The sequence below is a fragment of the Lutra lutra genome, chromosome 16 (genome assembly GCF_902655055.1).
Source record: "Lutra lutra chromosome 16, mLutLut1.2, whole genome shotgun sequence".
In the NCBI taxonomy this organism is placed as follows: Eukaryota; Metazoa; Chordata; class Mammalia; order Carnivora; family Mustelidae; genus Lutra; species Lutra lutra.
Window position 1 is genome coordinate 40,289,476 of NC_062293.1, and position 12,534 is coordinate 40,302,009.

Here is a 12,534-nt window from a genome sequence, read left to right on the forward strand (position 1 = left end):
CAAGAAAAACTTGGTTTACATTTTCTTATGAAAAGCAGACCCAACAGTCCAGGAAAACTTTGTCTTTTTTTCAAGGAGAAGAGCAGAATTTCCTTTTTACTTAAAGATGTATTTACTTTTTATATATTTATTTACTAGAGAGAGAGAGTGAGAGGGCGTGAGAGAGCATGTGTGCAGGCATGCTAGCTGGGGGACGGACAAAGAAAGAGAATCTCCAGCAGACTCCCCACTAAGCGCAGAGCCCCCTGTGAGGCTCGATCCCATGACCCTGAGATCATGACTTGAGCTGAAATCAAGAGTTGTATGCTCAACCAACTCAGCCACCCAGGAGCCCCCTATGCCTGTATACTTTTTTTTTAATTTTTTTCATAAGACTTTATTTATTTATTTGACAGACAGAGATCACAAGTAGGTGGTGGGGTGGGGAGGAAGCAGGCTCCCCGCTGAGCAGAGAGCCCAATGCGGGGCTCGACCCCAGGACCCTGGGATCATGACCTGAGCCAAAGGCAGAGGCTTAACCCACTGAGCCACCCAGGCGCCCCTATAGCTGTATACTTTTAAAATCCATTTATTTCAACCTTAGTCCTGACCATGCATAAAATTCTTTTCCAAAGATTTCCCTTCACAAACCTTCTGCAACTTTCTTTTTCATTCAGAGTTTATCCTAATAAGCCTTTTCTCTCCAAGCAACCGGTCTCATTTTAGGACAGAATTTCTTTTTCCCTCAAAAAAAAGGTATTCCGATTCCTTGTATCTTTCTCATATGTCCCCTACTTTCCTGCAGACAGAGTTGTTTTCCTTATTTCCATCAGTCTTAATTACATTTAGCAGAGTTTTAACTCTTAGAAACCTTAATCTCCAGAGAAAATTAAGTAGTAAACAATTAATTGTGAACAGCCTCTTACACCAGAATTCTTTAGATCTGAGATTTATGAACACAGTTCATAAATTCTAAAAACATGTTGACCGGCAGACCCAAGTATCCTCAGTTTCTCCATGGTAAGAAGCCAAAAGCACAAACCTACATTGAGTAAACAATGCTTTCATATTTATTTGGGAAAGACTTAGATATCCAGTTAATTCAATCCAGTTCATCATTTAACTTAGCAAAACTTCAAAGTTTCAGGTTACCCAAAATTTTGAAAGCTATTTAAAAGTTTTACTTATAAGCCTTTCATTTATTCACCCTACTTGTTCTTAACAATTACCCACGAAAACTTTGAGACAAAATTAACCATCATTGAAGTCACCTTTTTGCTGACAAGTTGCAACAGAGATAACAAGAGCTTATTTGACCTGTGGTAAACCTTGGTAGAATAGAAGTTTTATATTTAATGCTGATAATTCTAAAGACATGTTCTACCTTAATTAAACTAACAAATTCAAATTAGCTTAATATGTTATACCCCGGTCTTCTAAAAGCCAATCAGTTTGTTACCCACTGTCAGTTTTTATCTGGGACACCCACTGGGAAATCTGAGGTGGGTAGTGTAAGTCCAGGGAGAGATGCTCTTCACTCCTCGATAACAAGGGGAGGAGAAGCAGAGGCACGGAGGACGTACAGGAACTGGTTATGCAATCCGTGTCCAAAGGTGGTGCAGAAACAGGAGGAGGGGGAGGTAGAGGCAGAAGAGGTGAGGTGCCACCAGCAAGACTAGAAGCAGATAAAAGCCCAAAGGTCAGTGAAAAAGGACTCCCGGTCTTAGAGCTCGTCATCTCCAACAGACGAAGAGACACGTGTTGTCTTTTCGCCAACAGAAAGTGAAAAGAGGCAGTCCCTGTCGGGCCAAAGACAGGGAACCTCCCTGAAGCAAAAAGAGCTTCGGCAGCTGCGTGGGAATGTTCTTTAAGATCTCCATCGCAAGGTAGACTTACCAAACAACTGGCTTCAATTATCATAGCCATTAACCCTGGCAATGAATGAAGGAGAAATAGCCCCCCATACAGCAGGAGTCTAGTGCTATTAGGCAATGTTCATCCAGTCCTCTCAAGATACATTCCAGATCTGACACAGAAAAGAAGCAAACAAAGAGAAGACCAGTAACTCAGGAAAAAGAGGAGGGACATATACAGAATCTTGGCAACAACCTGTTTACAGGAGAGACAAGGGAGGGGAGCACACAAAGAACATACAGAACACAGGGAAGGTGGTAGATTATCAGAAGGACCTGAGGCAGTTCGCTGATGCTGGATTGAGGAGTAGAGGTGAGGAGAGGGGCTTCCTCGAGCCCCTGCAGGAGTCTGGACAGATCAGGGATTTGGTACAGGGTCATAGCTGCTGACCCTGTGGGGTCTCAGTCCATGTTCCCTGCCACCCATAAAAGGGTCCAATGGATAAATACTGTTGAACCTTCAAGACCTGTTAATGGGCCATTTTGTTTTTATCATCTCTCAGAGATGATTGAGGCCAAGCATCATTACGGAAGAAGAGGTTCTTTTTCTTTATATCCTCTTGTCCAAATGGACTCCAGTGTGTTAGGAGACAGCCCAAAGGAGAATCCTTGGGATTGAAGAGGCAGATCCCATAGTTAATTCCTACCAAACGAGGAGAGTACATTTACCAGGAGTCCATTACCAAAATCCTTCTCAGCTCCCAAGTGGCATTCCATCAGGAATATTGCTAAAGGTTCCTGGGGTTCCAAGTGGCAGGAGGCATCCCAGATCTGGACCGCTCTGACACCTTTGTACTATCTGAGAAGGGATGATCACCTCCCTTTGCCTCCCTGTGACATCTTAAACTACAGTGGGTGCCGGCGAATGGACTGAATCACCACAGAGATTGGGGCTGCCTCTTTCCATTTGGGGAAGTTAATATATTTGGCAACCAATAATAATACCCTGGTAAGCCTCTAGATCTAGTATTAACGGATGGGGTAGAGGCCATGACCTTTGTTAAGAAGGATGGCTATTTCATATCATACTAAGCATCATATATCTAAGCTAGAAGTACTTACAATCAGAAAGCAAGATGGAGAATGCCACACAGCCCATGGGGAACAGCAAATGAGAGACACGAAAAACCAAAGATATCGCACTTCTATCTAATCTGAACAGCCTTCTCAAGAGCTTTATCCATGATCCAGCCCCAAGGGAGCGGTCTCCCTTTGGTGGGTAGATGCCTCAACTGGGTAATAGCTCCCACTGGTCCCTATTGGGAAGGCTATGGTCAGACATACCTTAGATTTTATGTTCCTTGAGAGACCACACCAGGTTATTTAGGAGGAAACCTTACTCGGGAGCCTTAACACGGGCAGCCATTCCAATGACATGTATGGCCGTCCTGTGCCTGAGAAGAATGCAAGTATTGAAAGAACAGGTAAAACAGGGAGAGCCTGATTTCTGAGCCCAGCGCCATCATGGCCAAGATACTGGTATCTAGCCAGGTGGCAGGAGTTTGACTTCCCCATAGTCTAGCCACAGGCAAGAGGTTTTCTCTTGAGCACTAAGACACATTCAGAATCGTTGTACTACTCAGGACATCTCTGGAAAAGAACAAGAAGTAGAGGCTGGGGGGATAAAAAGGATTTAGCAAGTCACACCAAGGCCTTTAGAGTCCCTCCACGATCCTCATGCGGGGTTGCTGGTGGATCATGGAGTGCAACAGCCAAGCAGGAATCCTTCGGGCGTTTTGCGGTGCAAATTAGTAAGCTTGGTGTTGTTGTTTATCATTAATTTGCAAGAGAGTGCAAGAGCACACAGTGGGGTTGGGGGCAGAGGGAGAGAGAGAGAGAGAGAGGATCTCAAGCAGACTTCCCACTGAGTGCAGAGCCCACATGGGGCTCCTTCAGATCATGTCCTGCGCCAAAACCAAGAGTCGGACTCCCAACCAACTGAGCCACTCATGTGCCCCTTTAGTAAGCTTATTTAAGAAGCATAGGGACAGGACCGATGAGCAGAAAGAGCTGCACTTTTGCTGTATGACACTGGTGGGTATATGCTTAGTGCTCAAGGAGGCAGGCACGTGCCGGGAGTATTAGATCATAAATGTTTCTTCAAGGGGCACCTGGCTGGCTTAGTCAGTGAAGCATGCAACTCTTGTTCTTGGGGTTGTGAGTTTGAGCCCCATGTTGGGTGTAGAGATTACTTAAATATAAAATCTTCAAAAGAATAAAAAATAAAAATAAATGTTTCTTTGAATCTCTACTTGTGAAGCTACTCTCGCAATATTTCTCTGGTGCTTATGCTTATCATTCAGTTTGATAATTATTATCCGTGAGATGTATAGGGAGTCATGAGACCCTTTAAGAATGTAACGACCATGGGGTGCCTGGGTCGCTCAGTGGGTTAAAGCCTCTGCCTTCAGCTCAGGTCATGATCTCAGGGTCCTGGGATCGAGCCCCACATCGGGCTCTCTGCTCAGCAGGGAGCCTGCTTTCCTTTCTCTCTCTCTGCCTGCCTCTCTGCCTACTTGTGATCTCTCTCTCTGTCAAATAAATAAAATCTTTAAAAAATAAAGAAAGAAAAAAGAAAGGACCGTGCCTTTAAAAAAATGTAACGACCAGCCTATATTTGATCCTTATCGAGACTCTGCAGGCTATAGGTCAGCATTCTGGGCTAAAGGTGAACATTTTTCTGCTTCTATCCCTCTTCACTTTTTCTACAGCAAGTGACATGATCCCGTGCCTTATGTATTCTGTTGCAGCAATGGATTACATTGATTAATTACTGGATATTGAACTATCTTTACATTTCTTAGATAAACTCCACCTGGTCATGGTGTATTATTATTCTTTATATTGTTGGATTTGACTTTTTGGTATTTTGTTGTCCATTCTTGCATCCATGTTGATGAAGGCTATTGGATATTGATTTATAGTTTTCTTGTACTGCCTTTATCTTTTTTTGATATCTGGATAAAGCTGGCTTCATAAGATGAGTTACAAAGTGTTCCCTTCCCCTTAAGAAGAGATATGGAGAATTGGTGTTATTTCGTCTTTAAATGTTTGGTAGAATTCACCAGTGAAATCATCTGAACCTGGAGATTTCTTTTTCGAAAGTTTTTTTTTTCTTTTAAGATTTTATTTATTTGGGAGAGAGCATGAGGGAGAGGGAGAAGCAGACTCCCCACTGAGCACAGAGCCCGCCACAGGGCTCAGTCCCAGGACCCCAGTATCATGACCTGAGTCGAAATCAGATGCTTAAATGACTGAGCCACCCAGGGACCTCTTTTTTCAAACGGTTTCTAATCACTAATTTAATTTCTGTAATAGATAAAGCAGTACTCAGGTTATCTATTTCTTCTTGGCTGAGTTTTGGTAGTTTGTGACTTTCAAGGAATTATTTGGTTTCATTCAAGTTCTTGAATTTATGTACACAGAGTTGTTGAATATTTCCTTGTTATCCTTTTAACATCTGTGTGGTCTATAGTGCTATCCCCTTCTTCATTCCATATTGGTAATTAGGTCATTCTCACTTTTATTCTCAGACTAGAGGCTTAGCAATTTTATTGGTCCTTTGAAAGAACCAGGTTGTTGTTTCATTGATTTTTCTCTATTATTTTACTGTTTACAGTTTCACGAATTTTTAGTCTTCTCTTTATTATTTCCTTTCATTTTGCTTGTTCCATAAGACCTGGTAAAAACTGAAGTCATCAGGGTCACTGATCAGAAATAATTATTAAGTTATAAAATGTATTTTTTAAATGTATTCTTTTGAGAACCATCTTAATAGTTTTCCATGCTTTGTCCCTTTGCAGTTGACTGGTCTGAGCGTCTCCAATGGAAAGGACCAACTTGTAGTGTTCCATACAAAAGACAACAAAGACCTCATTGTCTGCCTCTTCAGCAAACAGCCAACCCATGAGAGTCGAATAGGAGAACTTGTTGGCGTCCTGGTGAATCATTTCAAGAGGTAAACTTGATTTTTCTAACTGAGGCAGGTTTTGAACATATAAAATCTTTCATTATAATTCTTACTGAACTTGTATTGGGCCAATTTCAGTGTATTTGAGTTGTTTTTCTTTATAAGAAAACTGAAATCATCTGTTTCACAGAAGGCAAAATTAGCATCCAGGCTTGGTTTCAAGATTAGGAATGATCGTCTAGTTCTCCAGCCTTCAGCTGAACCAACAGTGAGAGTTCCCCATTGGTGATTTCTTCATTGCCAATCCAAATGGAGTTAAATCCAAAAGACAGAAAAATTACTTTATATTCATATTATCACTGCTTCTCGTTTTTCCAGATATAATCAGTGAGTGTGTCTAATATGAATATAAATTAGAAGACAGGTTTAAGATGACATATTAGTCCATGAAGACCAAAGGAATTTCTGAGAGAGGCAACAACCTGTGCAAAAACATGGAGTTTGGGTGGCACGGGGCTTATTCGCAGTAAACCTAGATGATGCTGGGGGAGGGGGCGGGGAGTGTTGTGGACGGTGATGTGAGACATATACACAGCACAGATCCTGAGAGCAGTGTGGACCAGTGAACAATCATTTTAAGCAGGTGAGTGACTTTGTCTGGTTATTTACTGGAATTGTTTTAGAGATGGGGCTTTCCTTCCCACAGGACATCATGGCGTATTTGGGGTAGGGTGTTTCTGACTCCAAAGTCAGATCTTCTTCCCATCGTGGCAGACTATCTCTGCCTCCCCACCATCCTGATGCCAGGAAAAGACCACTTCTCAAAACTCAGTGACTGAGAAAGGACCCCGATCTCCAGTTCCTTCTCTTCCTACACAACACTTCCCAAGTTGGCAGAAATAATTGAGTCTTCCTTATTAGTGTTGGGTTGTTTTTTTTTCTTTAGTTTAGACATAGCTTTTCTTTTTCTAAGCGAAGACATATGTCAGATGTTCCCCTGTCTAGTTCGACTGTGCTCATTGCTGCTGATCAGCATGTGCAGTGTAACTGTGGAAGTGCGCCGCCTAGACCGTTTATTTTATGTTATTAAACCTTGTATTCTAGATCAAAGTAGATCTTTACCTCTGTAGTTAAATGCTTTTCAGTGGTGTAAATTTTTTAAAAATGTGTAATGGTCATCTGGTGGAAAAAAAAAAAAATAAGAATCTAACTGCAGAATTACCCCCAAAATAATGGTAAACAGATAGGCCTTTGAAAAATGCGCTTCCATTTGCCAAAGAGTGGCAAGAGAAATACTGTGGCATTTAGAAGGGAAGGGAAAGACCTGGCAAATGGAGATCTCCGCAGTCATGTCCGCCACTCAAATTAGCAGGCTTATTTTCCTCCTAATATTTTGTTCTAGCAAAGTAAGGACTATTCAAGGGATTTTAATTTGGACGCCTGCACTCATGACTAGTTTTCGCCTGGGAAATTAAAGTATTTTTCTCAATCTGGGTCCTTGTTTAGCAAATTCCAACTCCTGTTAAAATGCTTCTGTAAGTGGTAGAAAATGTGAACCTGATTCTAGAACTATCCATTGCTTTCTCTCCCTCACATACGCATTCTGAAATAACATTTCTAGTTGTAGTCCCTCCTGTCTTTATGGAAGAATTTTAAATGTCTTTAAAAATTAGAAATAGAAGGAAGAGATGAAGGCTGTCAAAATGCTAGATTTTTCATTATTTATTTATTTATAATTTGACAGAGAAATCACAAGTAGGCAGAGAGACAGGCAGAGAGAGAGGGGGAAGCAGACTTCCTGCTGAGCAGAGAGCCTGATATGGGGCTGTATCCCAGGACCCTGAGATCATGACCTGAGCCGAAGGCAGAGGCTTAACCCGCTGAACCACCCAGGTGCCCTATAATTTATTCGTGATGTTCCTATTCTGTGAATAAAAGGTCAAGTATAAATAAGAGATAAAATCCCTCATCCCAGCCCCCAGAAAATTCAGGCTTGGAATTTTGACTTAGTGTTAGTCATCAACTTGCTGTTGACTTCTTGAGGAAAGGTTAATTTGATTTCTGTTCCAGCTGTTTTCCTTTATTGTCAAGTGTCATATCATTGTTGTGACTGAACATTATATTGTGTTTTACAAGTACAGTGATGTGGCGCATGATCTAATTTGTACCTGGGTTAATTGTGGAAATCCAAAGGTGAGAGGGGTTTAAGTCCAGACCAATATTTTATCTCCCAATAATTTCCCTGAAGAACATTCTAAAAGATCTTCTGGTTAGAATTCGGAAGGAAAGGGCTCAACATAACAAAATATACCATTGATAGAGTAGATCTGGGTTGTCTTTAAAAATTTATAAAGAGAGGATTTAGGTTTTAAAAATCCATGAGCAACATTCCAACCAAGTTTCAGAGACAAGAGGAACAAGTAAAAAATTTAGAAGAAAAAAAAAAGGCATTGTTTTTGTTAGGCCCACACAGTGCTAAACTCGAAACAAATAAGGATAGCACAAGAAAAGAAAATTATAATCCAATCCCACTTTCATGTGGAGATTTTTTTTTAAAGATCTTATTTATTTATTTGACAGAGATCGCAAGTAGGCAGAGAGGCAGGCAGAGAGAGGGGGAAGCAGGCTCCCTGCTGAGCAGAGAGCCTGATGCAGGACTCTATCCCAGGACTCTGGGATCATGACCTGAGCGGAAGGCAGAGGCTTTAACCCACTGAGCCACCCAGGCAACCCGATTTTTTTTTAATCCTAAATAAAATGTGACCAAATTGGTCCAAGAGTGCCTGGGGCCTTAAAGAAACTTCTAAGTCCTGCTGACCCCCGTGCAGGGAGGAGGATAAAGAGAAAGGACACACCCAGCTGAGGGAAGAAGCGGCCTCACGCATAGGACACAGCACTTTGAAGAGAGGATGACGCAGTGTGAGGTCACAGCCTGAATGGAAGCCTGTAGGACTGCCCTACCAGGCACCCTCACCTCGTCAGGAACTGTACTTACAGCTGCCCCCCCAAAAGCAAACAATAAGCCAGAAAAAAAAAGAGCAAGAGAACCGTGCATAGGCAATATGAAAAGAAGCAACAAAGAAAATAAGGAAAGGCAAATGAAGAAAAAAGAAAAATGTGGGAATAATCTTTACATTTAAAAAAAAAAAAGACAGCTCAAGCACACCATCCAGAAACAGACACCATCCAGAAACACCTGAGGCAGCCAGAGCAGCAAGTCCTGGCTCTGTTGCACAGATTAGAAATTATTCCAGAGGGAAGGCGCAGGGATCCCAAGTCACATACAAGTAGGGTATGCTAATGAAGTTAAACAGGCTTCTTTACTGTGGTTCTTCTCACAGGCTTTAGTATGCCCTTGTTCACTTTAGGGGCGCCCGGCTGGCTCCATGGGAGAGCACATGACTCCTGATTTTGGAGTTGTGAGTTCGAGCCCCACGTTGGGCATGGAGCCAACTTAAAAACAGTCTTTTCTAAAAATGCCTTTGTTCATTTTATTTATGTATTTATTATTTCAAAGATTTTATTAATTTATTTGACAGAGAAAGATGCAGCGAGAGAGGGAACACAAGCAGGGGGAGTGGGAGAGGGAGAAGCAGGCTTCCCGCTGAGCAGGGAGCCCTATGCGGGCCTCGATCCCAGGACCCCGGGACCATGACCGGAGCTGAAGGCCACTCCAGCCCTTGTTCATTTTAAATACAGCCAATAAGAAAGCTGTAAGGACGTGTATGTCTGCATTATATGTGTGTGTAGGTGTATACAGGATATGGGTAACATTTTATCTCTGGAGGGGAAAAGGGGAGAGAGGCTACTGGAAGAAAGAGGTTGGAGGGAGATTTATTTATTTTTCACGCTAAACCTTTCGCAGTAAATGTATGTTACTTCTCTAAAAAATTTTTTTCATTTTAATAATAAGTGGCAGCTGGTTTTGAGGCCTCTTGTAGGTGGCTCTGAATTCATGGTTATTTTCTTTCCATGTTCAGAAAAGTGGACAGAAACAAAAGAGCTTTCTGAGTGAATGATCTCTCTCATAGCATCTGAATACTTGGAAAAAACAAAAGCAAATAAAACCTCTTGGACACACCCGAAACTCAATGTAACATTGTGTGTCAACTATACTCACATAAAAACAAAACAAAACAACAACAAAAAAAATTTTTTGTTTTTTTAAGTAAAAAAAAAAAAAAAAAAAAAAAAAAAGATCAGAATAAACCACCAAATAACCAGAAAGCCTCTGGGAATATCCTTGTCATGTGTGGCCCGGCTGTGGGCCCAGGGGCCCGGGGCGAGCTCTCCTCCTCCATGGCGGCCAGGCCAGCGGTGTGCCCGGCGGGTCTGCTGAGCAGAGGTTATGAAGATGGCTGGCTGCCTTGCTCTTTGGCTTGTGTCTCGGCCTCAGCAGCGGCTGCCTGCTGGTGGGGAGCTTTCCTGCCCACTCGCGAGCAGATGGTCTCACATTGGCTGCCCGGGCTGCAGAGTCACCAGGAACTCTGCGATATTAAGCTGTCAGCGGACCCATCTGCCCTGAGCAGCTGTCCAGGCATGCGCCTGTCTGGATGCTGGAAACCTCGGTGGAACCCCAGTCTCAGGCATAGACACTTCTTCTCTCTCCTGTTCTGTTTCTGGGGATGAGAGCCAGAAGTCAGTGCCATCTGCTTCTTGGTTTTCGTAAGCAGCATCTTTAATATCTGCTTAATTAAAAGAACGCCGTTGCTTCTGGTCTTTTAACTCAGGGCAAGATTCAGACCCAAGAAGCAGGCCATTGGTTTGGCCCCGGGGAGTCCAGGCGGGGGGCCGGGGAAATGTGGCCTCCTGACCAGAAGTCCAGCAGCCACTGCTCACTGCCTCCCCACTCTCCCATGTGTGTCTTCTGCTCCTCTGTCCCTGACCCCCAAGTACCCGTTTTCACGTATTCCCTTGATCTGTCTTCCCAGATTGTTCTCCTTGAATGCAGGGTTACTAATCATTGTATATATGACAACTTAAAATATTAGCTAAAGATAAAATAAAGATAGGTGAAAATAATGTACGTAGCCAACTATAGAGGCTTCACTAATTAAATTATAGTCCATCTCCTTGATGGAGTATTTGGGCCATTTAAAACTATAAATATTGGGGTACCTAGGTGGCTCAGTCGGTTAAGCGTCTGCCTTTGGCTCGGGTCATGGTCTCAGGGTCCTGGGATCGAGCCCTACATCAGGCTCCCTGCTCAGTGGGGAGCCTGCTTCTCCCTCTCCCACTCCCCCTGCTTGTGTTCCCTCTCTCGCTGTCTCTTTCTCTCTCTCTCTCTCTCAAATAAATAAATAAACCCTTTTAAAAATAAAAACATAAAAAATAAATTATAATTATTGAAGGCATTTCATTGATGGTGAGAGAGAAGTGAGTGACCACAACTTACCATCCTCTGCCTCCCAGTATAGATACACATGAAAATACAGAAAGAGATGCCCGCCTCCCGTAGTGCCAGAAACTAGAAATGTTCCCCAGCTACAGGCCCGCTGAGAGGGCCGCTCTTCCCCTCTACTCCCGTGCCACCTCATCAGGCCTTCCCTGGCCGTCTTGGTAGAGAACAGCAGTTCGCCCCTCTGCCCCCACCAGCACTCCCAATCCCCCTGCCCTGCTTAACTTTGCCCCACAGCTCTCATCTCCCTCTGACACTGTACGTTTACTCAGTTCTTTATCACCTGTATTCCAGCTAGAATACAAGCCCCATGTATGTCAGCAGGGACTACACTTCTGCTATTGGCCATAGTTGCCCTAGTGTTCAGAACACAGCCTGGCCCTCAGAGGACTCCCAGGAGGTCACCGCTGATTGCCAAGGCTGGCTGCCGGGGCCCACGGGCTGTAGGACACTTCCGCCCCTTCCCCTGATAGGGGCTCTTGCCAACCAGAAGATGGTAACATAGCCCTCCTTGTATAGGAAAGAAAAGAAGAACTCTGTTACAATTTCCTTCCCCTTGGGAATGCCTCTCTCCTGTACTGGTTACAAGATTCCAGCTCTAAGTGATGTAAGACATCTAGGGACAGACGTGAATAGGTATTTTAAGATATTAAGTCAGCAATGAGGAGAGCTCCGGGAAGAGCCAGGGTGCGTTGGGTGCTAGGAGTAGCAGCTTTTCGCCACAACTAAAGACCTAGGAGTACTCTCAGACTCTCCTTGTTAGTAAGCTGACAGGGAGGGACACGAGACGTGGGAATTCCTGCTCAGATCAGCAGCTGCGGAATAAGGAAAAGACTTCAAAGCCACAGCCAGAGGCCGTGGGCATCAGCCAGCTCCCCAGCTGAGGGCTGAGGAATGGGTTCTCACTGCGAACAGAGAAAGAGGGAAAAGGAACCCAGGAGAACCCATATTCACCTTTAGTGCGAGAGCTTCTAGACTGAACAGATGTCTCCTTAGTTGTGAGGCCTGTAAAGGAGCACAACAGCAGGAAGAAAGACTCAGACTTCTTCTCAGCTTGACTCAGAAATGGTGGAATAGCACATTTTCTATAATTGTCATTTTAAATATGAAAACCAAAAAATAATAAATTTTAAAATTATGAGATTCTTTTAGAATATCTTTTCTTTTCTTTTATTTTATTTTTATTTTTTTAGAATATCTTTTCTCACAGAAATAAAGCAACTAGTAACGTGGATGGATTCACATAAAATGTTCGTAGGAGAAAAAAATCATCTCAATCCATGCACCATCTTTGGTAAGGTAGAATCATTACCAAATGAAGCCAGGAGTTATAT

At 43.1% G+C, this 12,534-nt stretch overlaps 1 protein-coding gene and 1 long non-coding RNA gene across 3 annotated transcripts in view; one reads left to right on the plus strand and one right to left on the minus strand.

Annotated features, from left to right (window-relative positions):
• LOC125087710 (uncharacterized) overlaps positions 1-2,000 on the minus strand; it is a 67,693-nt gene extending 65,693 nt beyond the window's left edge. For both annotated transcript variants that reach the window (XR_007123496.1, XR_007123495.1), the window contains exon 1: positions 1,876-2,000. This is a non-coding gene — a long non-coding RNA (uncharacterized LOC125087710). The remainder of the gene's footprint in view (positions 1-1,875) is intronic.
• The window catches only part of MYO1D (myosin ID), a 352,967-nt gene that overhangs the window by 263,804 nt on the left and 76,629 nt on the right, over positions 1-12,534 (plus strand). Inside the window, exon 21 of the mRNA XM_047708294.1 lies at positions 5,696-5,850. Within this exon, the coding sequence (XP_047564250.1) occupies positions 5,696-5,850 (155 nt within the window). The remainder of the gene's footprint in view (positions 1-5,695; positions 5,851-12,534) is intronic.